Source organism: Dryobates pubescens, chromosome 33, assembly GCF_014839835.1.
Source record: "Dryobates pubescens isolate bDryPub1 chromosome 33, bDryPub1.pri, whole genome shotgun sequence".
In the NCBI taxonomy this organism is placed as follows: Eukaryota; Metazoa; Chordata; class Aves; order Piciformes; family Picidae; genus Dryobates; species Dryobates pubescens.
The window spans coordinates 1,381,904-1,399,084 of record NC_071644.1 but is presented as its reverse complement, the minus strand read 5'-3'; the positions used below and the strand labels follow the sequence as shown (position 1 = coordinate 1,399,084).

General features: G+C 60.1%; 1 protein-coding gene across 1 annotated transcript in view; it reads right to left on the bottom strand.

Moving 5' to 3' along the window:
* EIF4G3 (eukaryotic translation initiation factor 4 gamma 3) overlaps window positions 1-17,181 on the bottom strand; it is a 167,287-nt gene that overhangs the window by 122,608 nt on the left and 27,498 nt on the right. Inside the window, exon 4 of the mRNA XM_054175939.1 lies at window positions 3,106-3,201. Within this exon, the coding sequence (XP_054031914.1) occupies window positions 3,106-3,135 (30 nt within the window). The 5' untranslated portion in view covers window positions 3,136-3,201. The remainder of the gene's footprint in view (window positions 1-3,105; window positions 3,202-17,181) is intronic.

The following is a 17,181-nucleotide window of genomic DNA, read 5'->3' as shown; positions in this document are numbered from 1 at the left end:
ACTGGTCAGGTTTTGAGGCAGTCCAGGTGGAGAGGATTTATTGCTAACGGAGCTGTAAGCAACAGAACAAACTGTAGCCGCTGCTGGCTCAGGTAAAGCACACTCTGGGCTGCTTTCCTCTGGCTGCTGAAGGCAGGAGATGGAAAGGAAAACTCCCTTTTGAGGCTGGGCCCAACTCTCCTGCCCCTCCCAGCCTGTGGATCCTGCTCCCTGCTCTGGGCACCACGGGGCAGGGGCTCTGCCGGCGCCGAGCGGGCACAGCTCAAGCCTCTCGGGAAACAACCTCTTTGGGCTGGCTCAGACACCCTCTCTGATCCCTGGGGGGCTTGGCACAGGCCTCCCAGAACTGGGCAACTTGAGTTAAAATCAGCTGGTGCTGGGGGCAAGAGGGAAGGGATAATTCTCAGCCGTGCTGAAGGACTCTGACTGCCCTTTGCCTGCCCCCAGCTGGAGCCGAAACTGTCGCTCCCGGAGCGATGCTGCGATGCTAGCGGGGAGGAAACAGAGACTGAGAGATCCCCAGAGCCATGGAATGGGCTGGGTTGGAAGGGACCTTGAAGATCATCCAGCTCCAACCCTCCTGCCATGGGCAGGGACACCTCCCACTAGAGCAGGCCGCTCAAGGCCTCATCCAGCCTGGCCTTGAACACGAAGCCACTTGGATTGCAACGGCTGCCGCCGCCCTGGAAGGAGCAGAAAAGCCTGAGCCACGCAATCACCAATGGCCCTGGGATGCAGAAACAGGCTGGAGGTAGCTCCAGCTGCTGGAGGAAGCAGGGAGGGTTGGGGTCACCCTCCCTGGGTGCAGCAGCCTGCCTGCCCGCTCCGGCAGCGGCCCCGCGGGACGGCGCTGCGGGAGCCTGGGGGCGCCAAGGACATCCTGCCAGCTGCCTCGGCCCCTCCTCGCCCTCCCCTCCCCACCAACCAAAAGGAAAAGAAACAAGAAACAAACCCAGAAATAAGTTAAAAAAACCCCAACCAAACAGAAACAACCAAAAGTCCATCAAGGCCAGGAGAAAATGCAAGAGCAGCTCAGGGTGAGGCCAGCCTTGCATTGGCTTCGGGGTGGGGAGGTGGAATGAGATGTTATGGGGGTGGCTTTTAGGCATGGGGGTGGAAATGGTCACCAGCAGAGCAATGGCAAAACTGCACACAGGAGAGCTTCAAAAACCAATGCAGAAGTGGCTGACAACTGCAGGCAGACTCTTCCTCACCACCTCCTCAATGAAGGGGTGGGCTGGGGGGGCGAGTCCCTACGATGGGCTGAGCTCTGCAGCCCAAAGGTCCTGCCCGGGCCATCTGCTGTCCTGCCCCACTCTCTCCCAGCTGCACTCCAAACTCTGGGGCCCTTGGTGTGGGGGCACTTAGAACCTGCCCTTAGGGTTAGGGGAGGGGAGGGGAGGGTGCTCATGCTGGTAGCAAAAGAAGCAGAACCAGTGCATTGCTCTTGAGCAGCCAACAACCAAACCAAAATCCCCCAACCGAAACCAAAAGATGTGGTAAAGGAAACCCCAAAGAAAATAAAGTAGTAATAATAATAATAATAATAATTAATGCTAATAACCAAAGAAAGGAAGGCAGAGATGACAACAGTGCTGTGGGCAGGGTGGCCTGCAAGAAGGAGGACAGTTTGTTATCTTGCTTACAATGCAGTATTTTATCCAGCCTCTTCCAGCCAGGGACCTGTAAACCGGGCTCTGCTCCAAAACCTTCCTCCTCTTCCAGTTGTCTGTGCAATGTATTGGCACTGCTCTGCTGGGCTGTCAAAAAAACTGGTTTAGAGATGCAGCTCTTCAGTCAGGATTTTGTGCTCTCTCTGTTGGGTCTCTTTTGCTCCAGCTCTAACCACACCAAAAGTTCCTTCAGTCCTTTTTTTGCCTCCTCAGCTGCGCAGCAGTGGAAAGGCAAAGGATGAGCAACACTTACTGAGGGGAGTGGGGCTGTGCCAGCAGGGGCAGACCAGGGGGTGCTGCTGGGGGGGTGCTAAGGAGGTGCTTGGGGTTACAAGCTGGCAGCTGCCCACGTCCCAGAACCTTCATCAACCCGATGCGAATTGGCTGCTTCGGCGCCGCAGAGGTGAAGGGGCCTCAGACCTAACCCTCCTGCAGCACAAACCCCCACACCAGTGGGGCAGGTGCACTGCTGTGGGAAGCTGGCCTGGGGGGTGTGGAGCTGTGGTGTGGGCAAACAGAAGGCTTCTGTCTGGGAGGCTTTCAGCAGGGTTCATCTCACTCTACAAAGAGAAGAGAGCTGGGAAGGCTGTGCTGGGTCTGGAGGTTCCGGCGCAGACTCGCAAGAGGTGCAGGGGTTGCTGCTCCCTTGGCTAACTGAGGCTTCAGACATCCTGATGGGGGCTCCCATGCCTCCAGAAGCTGCCCTAAGCATCCTGACACCCTGGGAGGGTCTCTCCTAGCATTGTGAGGAAAAGCACTACAAGCAGAGACTCCCCCAGAAGAGCCTGGTTCGGGGAGGCAAAGTCCTACCAGAGCAGGATCACAACACACACAAGCAACAAATAAAGACCATGGAGGACAACCAAACCTAAAGCTGGATGAGAAAGGGGCTTCCCACAAAAGGATGTGAGCACTCAAAAGCTCCCCATGAAATGAGTGAGCACCTGCAGGGTGCTGGGCAGTGAGTGGGGGGATGGGGAAGTGTGGCTCAGAGGCCACCGCCGAGCGAGTGGAGAGCAGAGAATGGCTTCTGTTTGCTGAGCTCTGGTCCATCACTTCACCAAACACTTCCTCCAAGGAAAACCAACCAAAAAACCAAATCATGAAGAAAAGAGAAAGATTCTGGTAATGAACCTGAAGTCTACAATGAGCCTGAGAGCAACCATGCTCAACCCCCCCCGGGGCTGTCTGAGCCGAGCCCAGAATCCCTCCGGCGCTTCCTTCCTCCTAAGCCACTTCCCGAGGCACAGCATCCCAGCAGGACGAGGGCTGGCAACACCACCCGAGCCCTGCCCCTTGGAAGGTGCTTCCACTCCAGCAGGACATGTGCTCCAGAGAGCTGGCCAAGTGCCACAGACACACACAAACACACAGAGGAACAGCCAAACGAGGAGGCAAAGGAGAGGAGAGAGCACAGCGCAGGGTCCCTTACCGGCGAGCGGGTCTGAGGCTGGGGGTTCATTGTTTGAGGGGCTTGAGGGTACACCAACGTGGTTGGAGCTGCATTCTGTCCTGAGGGGTAAGGAGCCTGCCAGGGGATGAGAAAAGGAAAGCAAAATGAGTGTGGGGCATGCCTCAGCCCCAAAGGCAGGAACAGGACACTGCTGACAGAGGGACAGGCAGGTAAGGCTGAGAGAAGGATGACACAGCTGAGAGTGATGCAGGAAGCCTTCTGCACCAAGGAGCCAAGGCAGCAACACAGAATCAGAGCTGGCTGGGTGGGAAAAGCCCTCCAGGACCATCAAGTCCAACACCACCCTGGCCACTAAACCATGGCCCCAAGTGCCATGGCCACAGGTTTCTTGAAGACCTCCAGGGATGGGGACTCCACCACCTCCCTGGGCAGCCTGGGCCAGGGCCTGACCAGCAAAGGAACTGTTCCTCATGTCCAACCTAACCCTCCCCTGGCACAACTTCAGGTCATTTCCTCTTGTCCTCTCTCTTGCTCCTTGGGGGAAGAGACCAACCTCCACCTGGCTCCAGCCTCCTTGCAGGGAGCTGTAGAGACCAACGAGGTCTCCCTCAGCCTTCTCTTCTCCACACTAACCACCCCCAGCTCCCTCAGCTGCTCCTCCCCAGCCCTGCTCTCCAGACCCTTCCCCAGCTCTGTTGCCCTTCTCTGGCCCTGCTCCAGCCCTCAATGTCCTTGAAATGAGGAGTCCAAAACTGCCCCCAGGATTGGAGGTGTGGCCTCACCAGTGCCCAGTCCAGGGGGACAATCCCTGCCCTGCTCCTGCTGGCCAGGCTCTTGCAGGTTCAGGCCAGACTGCTGGTGGCCTTCTTGGCCACCTGGGCACAGCCTGGGCTCCTCTTCAGCTGCTGTCACCCAACACCCCCAGGGCTTTCTCTGCTGGGCAGCTACCAGCCACTCTGCCCCCAGCCTGGAGCCTTCCTGGGGTTGTTGTGACCCAGGTGCAGGACCCAGCCCTTGGCCTTGTTGAACCTCAGCCCAGTGACCTAGGCCCATGGATCCAGCCTGGACAGATCCCTCTGCAGAGCCTCCAGCCCTTCAGCAGATCAACTTCCCACCCAGTTGAGTGTCACCTGCACACTGAGGGTGCCCTCAATTCCCTGCTCCAGATCACTGGCAAAGGCATTAAGGAGAGCAGCCCCAGCCCCCAGGGCTCTGCTGCAGGCTGCTGCTCTGCAGCAATTGCTGTCAGCACAGCAGAGGGCTGGCTGGGAAGCAACCAAATGTTTTCATCAGCTCCTGCTCTGGAAGCAGCAACCTGTAAGCAGGGCAGGCTCCTGCTGTCCCCCCCTGCAGCAGCTCAGTTGGGTTAACTCTCAGCTGCTTTAACCCTCTCTCCAGACTCCTCTTCCCTCCCTCCTCACCACTGGCAGCCCCCCTGCCTCCCATCAGCAGCTAATCTGCAAGGAGCCTTCTCTGGGAGCTGTCAGCTGCAGCACCAAATATTTTCCCCTTGTATTTGACAAGTGTGACTCTGCTTGAGCTGCTTGTGGCACTGCTCTGCTACAAACAGAGCTGGCAGCAGGGCTGGCAGCAGAGCCATGAGCCCTGGCAGCTAAGGGCCTGGGGAAGCTCTGCTGGCTTCTCATCCACAGCCTACAGAAGTTGTCCTCCCTCTGTAGGACACTGCTGCTGATTCCCTGCACCTCAAGGCTCTGCCCAGCTCCTCTTAGTATCATAGAATCAGTTGGAAGGGACCACAAGGATCAGCCAGTTCCAACCCCCCTGCCATGGGCAGGGACACCCCACACTAGAGCAGGCTGCCCACAGCCTCATCCAGCCTGGCCTTAAACACCTCCAGGGCTGGGGCCTCAACCACCTCCCTGGACAACCCATCCCAGGGCTTCACCACTCTCCTGGGGAAGAACTTCCTCCTCCCCTCCAGCCTGAATCTCCCCACCCAGGGGCTCCAGAGCTGGAGGCAGTACTCCAGGTGGGGTCTCCCCAGAGCTGAGCAGAGGGGCAGAATCCCCTCCCTTGCCCTGCTGGCCACACTTCCCTTGCTGCAGCCCAGGCTCTGCTTGGCTCTCTGGGCTGCAAGTGCACTCTGAGAGCTCCTGCTGAGCTTCTCCTCCCCCAGCACCCCCAAGGCTCTCTCCTCAGGGCTGCTTTCCAGCCAGTCCCTGCCCAGCCTGGATTTGTGCCTGGCATTGCCTCCCCCCAGCTGCAGGACCCTGCCCTTGGTCTTGTTGACCCTCCTGAGGTTGGCTTGTGCCCAGCTCTGCAGCCTGCCCAGGTCCCTCTGGATGGATCCCTTCCCTCCAGCTGTCTGCTGCCCCACACAGCTTGGTGCCATCAGCAACCCTGCTGAGGCTGCACTCAGTGCCACTGTCCCTGGCACCCACAGAGATGTTGACCAAGCCTGGGCCCAGGACTGATCCCTGAGGGACTCTGCTTGTCCCTGGCCTCCCCTGGGCCATGGACCCATGGACAGCCACCCTTTGGGTGCAGCCCTCAAGCCAGTTCTGTATCCATCTGGTGGTCACCCATCACACCCCTGTGTCACCAGCCTGGGGACCAGGATGAGTCTCCTCTTGGAGGATCAGAGACTTTCTGTGTCAGTTCATGCACCCTGTGGAAGGTCTTGGTGCTGCTCTTCAGAGATTCATGGAACATGAGGTTGGAAGGGACCTCAAGGACCATCCATGCCCAACCTCTCTGGGTAAGAGGAGAGCTGGCCCAGCACTCTCTCAAGCTGGGCCTTGAAAGTGTCTAATGCAGGGGGAGCCAGCACCCCCCTGGGGGGCTCATCCTAGACTGGAACCACAGAGCTGGCAGGGCTGGAAGGGAGCTCCAGGCTCAGCCAGTTCCAACCCCCTGCCATGGGCAGGGACACCTCACACCACAGCAGGTTGCTCACAGCCACCTCCAGCCTGGCTGCAAACACCTCCAGGGATGAAGGTTATTGAGCATGCAGAGCTGGTGACTGGCAGGAGACATCTCCAACACCCCACTGCAAAGGGCCCAGGTGAGCTCCAGCTCCTTGTGCATCCATCCCAGTGCCTTCAGAGAGGAATCACAACCACACAGAGCCACTTGGAGTGGAATGGACCTGCAAAGCTCATCCAGCCCAGTCCCCTGCACTCAGCAGGGACCTCTGCAACCAGAGCAGGTTGCTCAGAGCCCCAACCAACCTCACCTGGAATGGCTCCAGCTGGGACATCTCCTACCTCTCTGGGCAGCCTGGGTCAGGCTCTCACCACCCTCAGGGTCTAACACTTCTCCCTTCTCTATTCTGAATCTCACTCTTTTAGCTCCAAACCTTGTCCTGCACAACAGGTCCTGAGAAAAAGTCTGTCCCCAGATTTCCACTCAGCCTCCTTAAGCACTGCAAGGCCACCAGAAGGTCTCCCTGGAGCCTTCTCTTCTCCAGGCTGCCCAACCCCAGCTCTCCCAGCCTGGCCTCCCAGCAGAGGGCTTCCAGCCCTGCCAGCACTGCTGTGGCCTCCTCTGGCCCTGCTCCACCAGGTCCCTGTCTGTGCTGAGGGCTCCAGAGCTGCCCCAGCCCTGCAGGGAGGTCTCAGCAGAGCACAGCAGAGGGGCAGAATCCCCTCCCTGCCCCTGCTGCCCACACTGCTGGGGCTCAGCCCAGGCCAGGCTGGGGCTGGGCTGGCAGTGCCTGGTGCTGGCTCCTGCCCAGCTTTGCACCCCCAGCACTCACTTCAGAGACCTTGTCCCAGATGGTTCTGACCTGATGCTCCCACAGCAGCTCAGAAAAGAGAGCAGACCACATCCACTGCTGTGCCTTTGCAGGCTCAGGAGGGCAGGTCTGCTTCAGGCTAAACTCACACAGCAGAACAAAGGCCAAGTCAGATACAACTTCATCAGAGTGTTCAGAAGGGGCTGTGGGGATAGGCTGAGGGGCAGGGGTTTGAAACTGGAGCAGGGCAGAGTTAGGTTGGACATCAGGAGGGAGTTCTGCACAGGGAGGCTGAGGAGAGGCTGGCACAGGCTGCACAGGGAGGTGGCTGAGGCTTTTCTAAACTGAGGTGTCCAGCTCTGGGCTCCTCAGGTCAGGAAAGAGGTTGAGCTGCTGGAAGGTGTCCAGAGAAGGGCAACAGAGCTGGGGAGGGGTCTGGGGCACAGCCCTGGGAGGAGAGGCTGAGGGAGCTGGGGTTGCTTAGCCTGGAGAAGAGGAGGCTCAGGGGAGACCTTCTTGCTCTCTGCAACTCCCTGAAGGGAGGTTGGAGCCAGCTGGGGGTTGGGCTCTCCTCCCAGGCACCCAGCACCAGAACAAGAGGACACAGTCTCAAGCTGTGCCAGGGGAGGTTCAGGCTGGAGGTGAGGAAGTTCTTCATAGAAAGAGAGATTGGCCACTGGGATGTGCTGCCCAGGGAGGTGGTGGAGTCCCCATCCCTGGAGGTACTTAGGAAGAGCCTGGATGAGGCCCTTGGTGCCATGGTTTAGTTGATCAGATGGTGCTGGGTGAGAGGTTGGACTGGATGAGCTCTGAGGTCTTTTCCAACCTGGTTAATCCTATCCTATCCTATCCTATCCTACCCTATCCTATCCTATCCTATCCTATCCTATCCTATCCTATCCTACCCTATCCTATCCTCCATCCCTGGAGACATTCAAGCTCCGACTGGCTGTGGCCCTGGGCAGCCTGCTCCAGCTGGAGAGGTCCCTGCTGAGTGCAGGGGGTTGGACCAGATGACTTTTGAGGGTCCCTTCCAACCCAGTGCAATCTGTGAAGCTATGACCCCAGCAGTCCTTACTGACCTCCAAACCAGCCTGAGACTTCTCCAGGCTCTCAAGCCAGCTTTGAACAGAGGAAGGGCAGCTCCAGCTAAGCCTAAGAAATGGTGAGTGTGAGCAGCAAGAGGTAGAGCAGGGATTGTGGAGTGTGGAGGAGCCAGCCCTGTGTGAGCAGCTGTCCCTCCCGACACGAGCAGGGCCGAGAGGCAAACGCAGGACACACAACTGAGTGCTCCAAGTGCTGTGCTGAGGGAGCTCTGAGCAGCAGGGATGAGGAACAGCACAGGAAGGCTGAAAGAGCTCCAGCTGAAGGGTGGCTGCCAGTCAGCTGCCACCAAGCTGTGTCCTGGTGGCCAAGAAAGCCAAAGCTCTCCTGGGCTGCATGAAGAGTGTGGCCAGCAGGCCAGAGAAGGTCTCCTGCTCCCCTATTCTGCCCTAGGGAGGCCACACCTGGAGTCCTGGGTCCAGTGCTGGGCTCCCCAGCTCAAGAAAGAAAGGGAACTGCTGGAGAGAGTCCTGGAGAGACTGAAGCTGCTGAGGGGCCTGGAGCAGCTCTGGGAGCAGCAAAGGCTGAGAGCCCTGGGGCTGAGAGCCTGCAGGAGAGCAGCCCCAGAGGGCAGCTGAGCAATGCTCAGCAAGGGCTAAAGGAGCTGTGGGGGGCAAGAGGCTGGGGCCAGACTCTGCTCAGTGGTGCCCAGGGCCAGGCCAAGGGGCAGGGGGCACCAACTGGCACCCAGGAGGTTGGAGCTGAGCAGGAGGAGAAAGTTGTTTGGTGTGAGGGTGCTGAGCCCTGGAGCAGGCTGCCCAGAGAGGTTGTGGAGTCTCCTGGTGTGGAGAGCTTCCAACCCCCCCTGGGCCTTGTGCTGCTGGGCAGGGTGCTGTGGGTGCCCTGCTGGGGCAGGGGTTGGGCTGGCTGAGCTCCAGAGGTCCCTTCCACCCCCAGCAGGCTGAGATTCTGTGACAAGGATCTGGGCAGCCAGGGCAGTTCCTCATCCACACAACCACCCCAGGGGCTGGGTCCCACCTGCAGCCTGCAGGAAGCAGTGCAGCTCAAATCCCACTGCAGACATCACCTCCAGGAGGATGTTTCCCATCTGTCACCCAACTGCTGCTGCTCAGCAGCTGCCCTGCACAGGGAGCAAACCCTGCCTGCTGAACTGCTGCAGGGACAGAGCTCACCCCTGCTAACAGGGCAGCCAGCACCACCCCCAGCCCTGCTCTGCTTTGCAGGAGCCAGCTGATGGGAGGGATTCCATCCACACCACTCCCAGAGGCCTTGCTCCTGTGCCAAGCTGCTCAGCAGGTGCAGAACGTGGTGCCCAGCACATGCAGCCACCCTGCAACATGCAGCAGGGCTGGAATGCTGAGCATGGGGGCAGGGAGCAAGAAGGGGGGGGGTGGGGGGAGGGATGAAGAGATGAGAGGATGGGGAGAGGGATAAAGGGGGAAGAGGGATGAAGGGGTGAGAGAGGATGAGGAGAGGGATGAAGAGATAAGAGAGGATGGGGAGAGAGATGAAGGGGTGAGAGAGGATGGGGAGAGGGATGAAGGGGTGAGAGGATGGGGAGAGGGATGAAGGGGGGAGAGAGGAGGGGGAGAGGGATGAAGCAGGGAGAGAGGAGGGGGAGAGGGATGAAGCAGGGAGAGAGGAGGGGGAGAGGGATGAAGGGGGGAGATAGGAGGGGGAGAGGGATGAAGAGATGAGAGAGGAGGGGGAGAGGGATGAAGGGGGGAGAGAGGAGGGGGAGAGAGATGAAGGGGTGAGAGAGGATGGGGAGAGGGATGAAGGGGTGAGAGGATGGGGAGAGGGATGAAGGGGGGAGAGAGGATGAGGAGAGGGATGAAGGGGGGAGAGAGGAGGGGGAGAGGGATGAAGAGATGAGAGAGGAGGGGGAGAGGGATGAAGGGGTGAGAGGATGAGGAGAGGGATGAAGGGGTGAGAGGATGGGGAGAGGGATGAAGGGGTGAGAGGATGGGGAGAGGGATGAAGGGGTGAGATAGGATCGGGAGAGGGATGAAGGGGTGAGAGAGGAGGGGGAGAGGGATGAAGAGATGAGAGAGGATGGGAAGAGGGATGAAGGGGTCAGAGAGGATGAGGAGAGGGATGAAGGGGTGAGAGAGGATGGGGAGAGGGAAGCAGAGTGAGGAGATGCCCTCAGTAACCCCCAAGGGGAAGGCAGGAAGGGACTCTCACTCTGCAGAAGGGGGGTTCAGAAGGCCTGAAGCTGCTGCAGCACCCCGGGCTGGGGCAGGAGGGCTGGCTGCTGAGCTGCTCCACGTCCCAGGCAGAGCAGTTTGCATTCCTCACAGCTCTTACATCCCTGCCTTTAGACTGCAGGGAAGGCTGTTCCCGGGGGGGAAGCTGCTAGCAGTTGCGGTGTCTGTGTGCTGCGGCTGGGGAAAGCCCTTCCCTGCCTTTCCTGCGCGGCTCTCCCCTCGGGCTGCCGGCTGCACCCCCCGGCGATCAGCTCCGCAGCAGCACAAAGCCCCGCAGCTGTTCTCAGCTCAGCCGCTTCGCCGACAGGGCTGCGAAACGCGACCCCCCCCCCGGCCTGGGAAGCGGCTGGCAGAGTCCACAGCTCGGCCCCGGGCGGACAGGGGCTGCGGCACCAAGCTCCGCGGGGCCGGGCAGGAAGGCTGCCCCGGCAAGGGTTAAGCTCTGTGCCCTCCCTGCCTCGGGAAGGGTTAAGCTCTGTGCCCTCCCTGCCTCGGGAAGGGTCAAGCTCTGCGCCCCCCCCGGGCTGCTCCCTGCCTCGGGAAGGGTTAAGCTCTGTGCCCTCCCCGGGCTGCTCCCTGCCTCGGGAAGGGTTAAGCTCTGCGCCCCCCCCCCCGGGCTGCTCCCTGCCTCGGGAAGGGGCTCAGCCGGGGCTATATTTACTGAAGTTACAGCCCGGGAGCAGGAATGGTGCCGGAGCTCCAGCACATGACCGTGACTCAGGAGCCTGCTGCTCTAACCTTGGCGTGGCTGTGACCTTGGGCAAGAACTTCGGCGGCCGCCCGGCTCCAGCACCGCAGGCACCGGGCTGGGCTGCACCCACGGCAGCCTGGGCTGCAGGGCGGGAGAGGGGATTCTGCCCCTCTGCTCTGGGGAGCAGGGCTGGCTCCAACCGTGGGACCCCTAACACAAACAGGACCTGGAGCTGCTGGAGCAGGGCCAGAGGAGGCCACAAAGATGCTCAGAGGGCTGCAGAAGCTCCCCTCTGGGGCAGGCTGGGAGAGCTGGGGCTGTGCAGCCTGGAGAAGAGAAGGCTGCAGGGAGAGCTCAGAGCTGCAGTTCATTGTCTGAAGGGGACCTCCAGGCAGGCTGGGGAGGGACTGCTCAGGAGGGGCTGTGGGGGGCAGGACCAGGGGCAGTGGTTTGAAGCTGGAGTAGGGCAGAGTGAGGCTGGGCAGCAGGAGGAGGTTCTGCACAGGGAGGCTGGGGAGGGCCTGGCACAGGCTGCCCAGGGAGGTGGTTGAGGCTCCATCCCTGGAGACATTCAAGGTCAGACTGGCTGTGGCCCTGGGCAGCCTGCTCCAGCTGGAGGTGTCCCTGCTGACTTGGACAAGATGAGCTTTGGGGCTCCCTTCCAACCCAGTGCAGTGTGGGAAGCTGCAACCCAGCTGCAGGCCAGCAAAAAGCTTTGATCTCTGTGGCAGGGGAGGGAGAGCCTAAGCAGAACCTCGAGTGACAGCACAGGGGGTGCTGGGGCCACAGGCAGCCCTCTGCTGCCCCTGCCCAGCCCAGAAGGCCATCTGTCCTGTGGCTACCCCAGGAAGCACCACCATCCTGCCAGGAGACCATCACAGCTCCCTGCAGTGCTCTGGACCTGGGCTGGGCACTCAGGTGGCCTTTCAAAGAGCCTCTGCCTTGAGATGGCAAATAGCAACCCATGGCTGGGCAGGCACTGGCACAGGCTGCCCAGGGGGGTGGTGGAGTCCCCATCCCTAGAGGTGTTCAAGAAGTGTGTGGCCATGGCACCTGGGGCCACGGTTCAGTGGCCAGGGTGGTGCTGAGCTGCTGCTGGAGTGCAAGCCCTTGAAGGCCTTTTCCAGCCCAAACATTTCTGTGATTCCCAGAATGGGTTGGGTTGGAAGGGAGCTCAAAGCTCAGCCAGCTCCAGTCCCCTGCCATGGGCAGGGACCCCTCCCCCCAGCCCAGGCTGCTCAGGGCCTCATCCAGCCTGGCCCTCAGCACCTCCAGGCAGGGCACAGCCACAGCCTCCCTGGGCAGCCTGTGCCAGAGTCTCCCCAGTCTCACTCCCAACAATTTCTTCCTCCTCTCCACTCTCAGTCTCCCCTCTCCCAGCTCAAAGCCATTGCACTTTGTTTTGTCACTCCAAGCCTTTGCCCAAAGTCCCTCCCCAGTTCTCCTGGAGTCCCTTCTAACACTCCACACACACACTTGGCTCAAGCCCTCCTCTGGTTGCTCCTCTGCAGCAGCTTCCCTCAGGGTCCTGCCCTGCTGCATTTCCCACACCTGTTTCATGGCTTGGTGTCCCTGTGGCACACACTGGAGCAGGCCAAGGCAGGGAGCAGAGGAGGGAAGCAGCCCCAGGACTGCAGCCAGGGCTCTGATTGCTTGCTGGATACAAACACCCAGACCCCACTGGGGAAGGCAGCAAAGGAAATGAAGCTTCCTCTGCCCTGGCCAAAGGCAGCTTGAGCAGAGGAGGCTGCAGGGCAGGACACTCACTCCTGGCCTTCCTGCTTCCCAGCACTGTGGCTGTGCCTCTGAGGGGGGACAGAGGAGAAGGGTGGAAAGGAAATGCCAGGCAGGAAGTGTCCCTCTGAGAGGGGACCTACAGGGGGTCCAGAGAAGGGCAAGGAAGCTGGGGAAGGGTCTGCAGAACAGGGCTGGGGAGGAGCAGCTGAGGGAGCTGGGGTGGTTTGGGCTGGAGTAAGGGAGGCTGAGGAGAGACCTCCTGCATCTCTACAACTCCCTGAAAGGAGGTTGGAGCCAGGGGGGGTTGGGCTCTGCTCATCTACAACATGGGACAGGACAAGAGGAAATGGCCTCAAGCTGCTCCAAGGGAGGTTTAGGTTGGCCATGAGGAACAATTTCTCCTCCAAAAGGGTTGTTGAGCCCTGGCCCAGGCTGCCCAGGGCAGTGCTGCAGTCCCCAGCCCTGCAGGGGTGTCAAAGCCCTGGAGAGGTGGTGCTGAGGGCCATGGTTCAGTGGTGCCCTGGCAGGGCTGGGGTGAGGGTTGGGCTCCTAAATCCTTCCCTGATCCTAAGCCCAGGCTTGCCCTGTGCTTTGAGCCCAGTAATTGCAATGACTTCATCTGCAGCCATCCCTGGTGCAAAGGTGCAGCTCCAGCAGCTCTGGGGAGGCAGAAGTCCCCCAGGCTAAGCCCACTGCCCACCTGGAGATGCTGGGGGGGCAGAGGTCCTGCTGCTGGCTGTCCTCCAGCCACAGAGGAAGCTCCAAACTCTTGTCAGCCAAGGCCTGAGCCAAGGCCTCTGGAGAAGATCACTTCCTAGCCTCTGTAAACCCCAGGAGGGTTCTCCTTGGCTCCCCACAGAGGCAGGAGTGCCAGGCCCTGCCTGGGCTGCAGCACAGCTCCCAGCCTGGGGCTGCAGGGCAAAGGCCATGCTGGAATGGAGGCAGTCAGGATTAGGGACTCAAAAGGTCTTGTGCCTGCTTGTGAGTGATGAGGGAGAGCTTCCACCAGAGAATCTCAGAGCTGCTTGCAAAAGGCCTCTGGGATCACCCAGTGCAGCCAGCAACCCAACCCCTCCCTGGCCACCAAACCCTGGCCCCAGCTGCCATGGCCACAGGGTTCTGGGGCACCTCCAGGGCTGGGGACTCCACCACCTCCCTGGGCAGCCTCTGCCAGCCCCTGACCACTCCTGCAGCAAAGAAATTGTTCCTCAGGTCCAACCTGAGCCTCCCCTGGCACAGTCTTAGGCCATTTCCTCTTGTTCTGACACCAGGGAGCAGAGCCCAGCCCCCACCTCGCTGCAGCTCCTTTCAGGGAGCAGTGGAGAGCAAGGAGGTCTCTCCTCAGCTTCCTTTCCTCCAGGCTCAACCTCCCCAGCTCCCTCAGCTGCTCCTCCCCAGACCCTGCCCCAGCTCTGTTGCCCTTCCCTGGACCTCTCAATGACCTTCTTGGAGTGATGCCAGGGCTGAGGCTGTGGTGTCACCAGTGCCCACTCCAGGGGCACAACCACTTCCCCACTGCTTGTCACACTCTTGCTGACCCAAGCCAGGCTGCTGGGAGCCTTCTTGGCCACCAGCTCACTCTGCTGGCTCATAGCAGCTCCACTGCTGGAGGAAGACAGACTCATAGAGTGGTTATGGCTGGACAAGACCTTTAAGATGACTGCATCCAACCCCTCTCTGACTCTGCCAAGGCTGGGGCTGAGCCACATCCCTCAGCACCCCATCTCCATGGCTCTGAAACATCTCCAGGGATGGGGATTGAACCACCTCCCTGGGCAGCCTGGGCCAGTGTCTGAGAGTCCTGGCAGTGAAGAAGCTTCCTCTAACATCCAGTCTCAGACCTGGGAATCTCAGCAGGCAGCCTGGAGCTTCCAAACTGGTTGGGTTTTCCCCCTGGCCCTGTAGAATTTAGTGCCAGCTGAGCAGGAGCCCAACTCTGAGAGCCAGTCCCTTTGCTGACCCACACAGCCTGGAGCAAGCTGAGCCCTGCCCCATGCTCAGCTCAAAAGAGCAGCAGCAAGTCTCAGCCTTCCCTCCAGGAGCCAAGCAAAGCTCCACAAATTGCTCCCCTGCTGCCTCTCCCTAAGGACACTTCCATCCTGGGAGAGACTCAAACCCCAGGTGGCCCTGGGCCACAGCCCCCTGCTCTGAGCAGCCACTGGGCTGGATGAGCTCTGGGCTCTCCTCCAGCCTTGGTCATTTGATGGCAGCAGCCACATTAAGGGCTCCAATGTCACTGCACTGAGGCCCAGCAAGGCCACTGCAGACTCAGACACAACCACAGGATCAGCCAGGCTGGGAAAGAGCTCAGAGCTCAGCAAGTCCAACCTAGGGCCTAATCCCCAACACCTCCTGACAACCAAACCATGGCTCCAAGGGCCACATCCAATCCCCTCCTGAACCCCTCCAGGATGGGGACTCCACCACCTCCTGGGCAGCACATCCCCAGGGCCAATCTCTGTCTGGGAAGAGCTTTCTCCTCACCTCCAGCCTGAACCTCCCCTGGCACATCTTGAGACTGTGTCCTCTTGTTCTGGGTGCCTGGGAGCAGAGCCCAACCCCCAGCTGGCTCCAACCTCCCTGCAGGGAGTTGCAGAGAGCAAGAAGGTCTCCCCTGAGCCTCCTCTTCTCCAGGCCAAGCAACCCCAGCTCCCTCAGCCTCTCCTCCCAGGGCTGTGCCCCAGACCCCTCCCCAGCTCTGTTGCCCTTCTCTGGACACCTTCAAGTCTCTCAATGTCCTTCTCCAGCTGAGGACTCCACCTGCCTCCTGCTTTCTGGAAGTTAATTGTCTGCAGGGTTAAATAATTATTAAACTCAGAACCACAGCAGTGGAGAGCTTGGAAGAGACCTTTGAGGTCACCCCCAGCCACTCCCAGGCTCAGCACCACATCCATGTGTCATAAACCCCCCCAGGCATGGGGACTCCACCACCTCCCTGGGCAGCCTGTTCCAGTGCCTGGGAGACCTTCCTGGGAACAAACTGCTCTACCATTCACCCTGAGCCTCCCCTGGGGCAGCCTGGGGCTGTTTCCTCTGCTCCTGTCACAACTGAGCAGCATCCAGCAGCAGCTGAAGCCTTCCCCTCAGCTCCAGATCCCCCTTCCTGCAGCCCCCACAGCCAGCTGCTCTGCCCAGACCAAAGGCAGCCCTGGGATGGAGCATCCCTTCTCAGGGGTGCTGAGGGGCCTGGAACAGCTCCCTCATGAGGAAGGGCTGAGAGAAGAGAGGCTGGAGAAGAGCAGCCTGGGGGGGATCTCAGCAGTGCTGATCAATACTCTGGGGGGGGGGCAGGAGGATGGGGCCAGGCTCCTGGCAGTGCTGCCCAGGGACAGGGCAAGGGGTAAGGGGCACAGACTTGGGCACAGGAAACTCCATCTAAGCAGGAGGAGGAACCTCCTGCCTTTAAGGGGGACAGAGCCCTGCAGCAGGCTGCCCAGGGAGGTGGTGGAGTCTCCATCCCTGGAGACATTCCAAACCCAGCTGGATGTGTCCCAGCTGGGTGACCTGCTCCAGGTGACCCTGCCTTGGCCAATGCTCTCCACAAGTCCCTTCCAACCCCAGCCCTCTGTGACTGTGCAGCCCAAGGGGCTTCCCATTGCCAGCTGAGATCTGCCCAGACTCCCAAGCAGGAGGGAAAAGGCAGAGGAAGGAAAGCAGAAGCTGCAAGCCCCCTCCCTGGGCACACATCCCCAGCTCCATTAACCCCATCAAACCCTCTCTAATCCTATTAGAGAGCCCAGAGGCCAGCAGCACTTCCAGCAGGGCTCTGAGACAAAGGCCAAAAGAGGATTAGCTCTCTCCTGGGTTGATCAGCCATTAAATAACTTGCAGTTTCAAATCTCCACCTGCACTCCCCCAAGGTCAGAACTAGAGGGCTGCAGGAAATGCTCACAGAAGCACAGCCTGCTTGGGGCTGGAAGGGACCTGAGAGCAACAACCCTCACTGCCAGCACAGCCTGGGGGAGGAGGGCACAGAGAGCAGCCCTGAGGGACAGGACTTGGGGGTGCTGGTGGGGGAGAGGCTGCCCAGGAGCAGGCAGGGTGAGACTGCAGCACAGAAGGCCAAGGGCAGCCTGGGCTGCATCCAAAGCAGCATTGCCAGAGAGCCAGAGAGGGGATTCTGGCACTGGGCTCTGCTCTGGGGAGACCTCACCTGCAGGGCTGTGTGCAGGGCTGCAGCCCTCAGCACAGGAAGGACCTGGAGCTGATGGAGAGGGTCCAGAGGAGGCCAGGAAAATGCTCAGGGGGTTGGAGCAGCTCTGCCCTGGGGACAGGCTGAGGGAGCTGGGGCTGTGCAGCCTGGGGAAGAGAAGGTTCTGGGGAGACCTCAGAGCTGCCTGCCAGGACCTGAAAGGGCTACAGGAAGGATGGAGAGAGACTTTGCAAGGGCCTGCAGGGACAGGCCCAGGGGCAATGGCTTCAAACCAGAGAAGAACAGAATTAGATTGGCTGTGAGGAACAAGTTCTGCAGCAGGAGGCTGCTGGGGCACTGCAGCAGGCTGCCCAGGGAGGTGGCTGAGGCAACAGCCCTGCACATACTCCAGGTGAGGCTGGACAGGGCTCTGGGCAACCTCTCTGGCTGAGGAGGTCCCTGCTGAGTGCAGAGGGCTTGGACTGGATGAGCTTTGCAGGTCCCTTCCAACCCAGAGCATTCTGTGATCAGCTGTGTGCTGGGTTACAGCCATCCTGGGGCG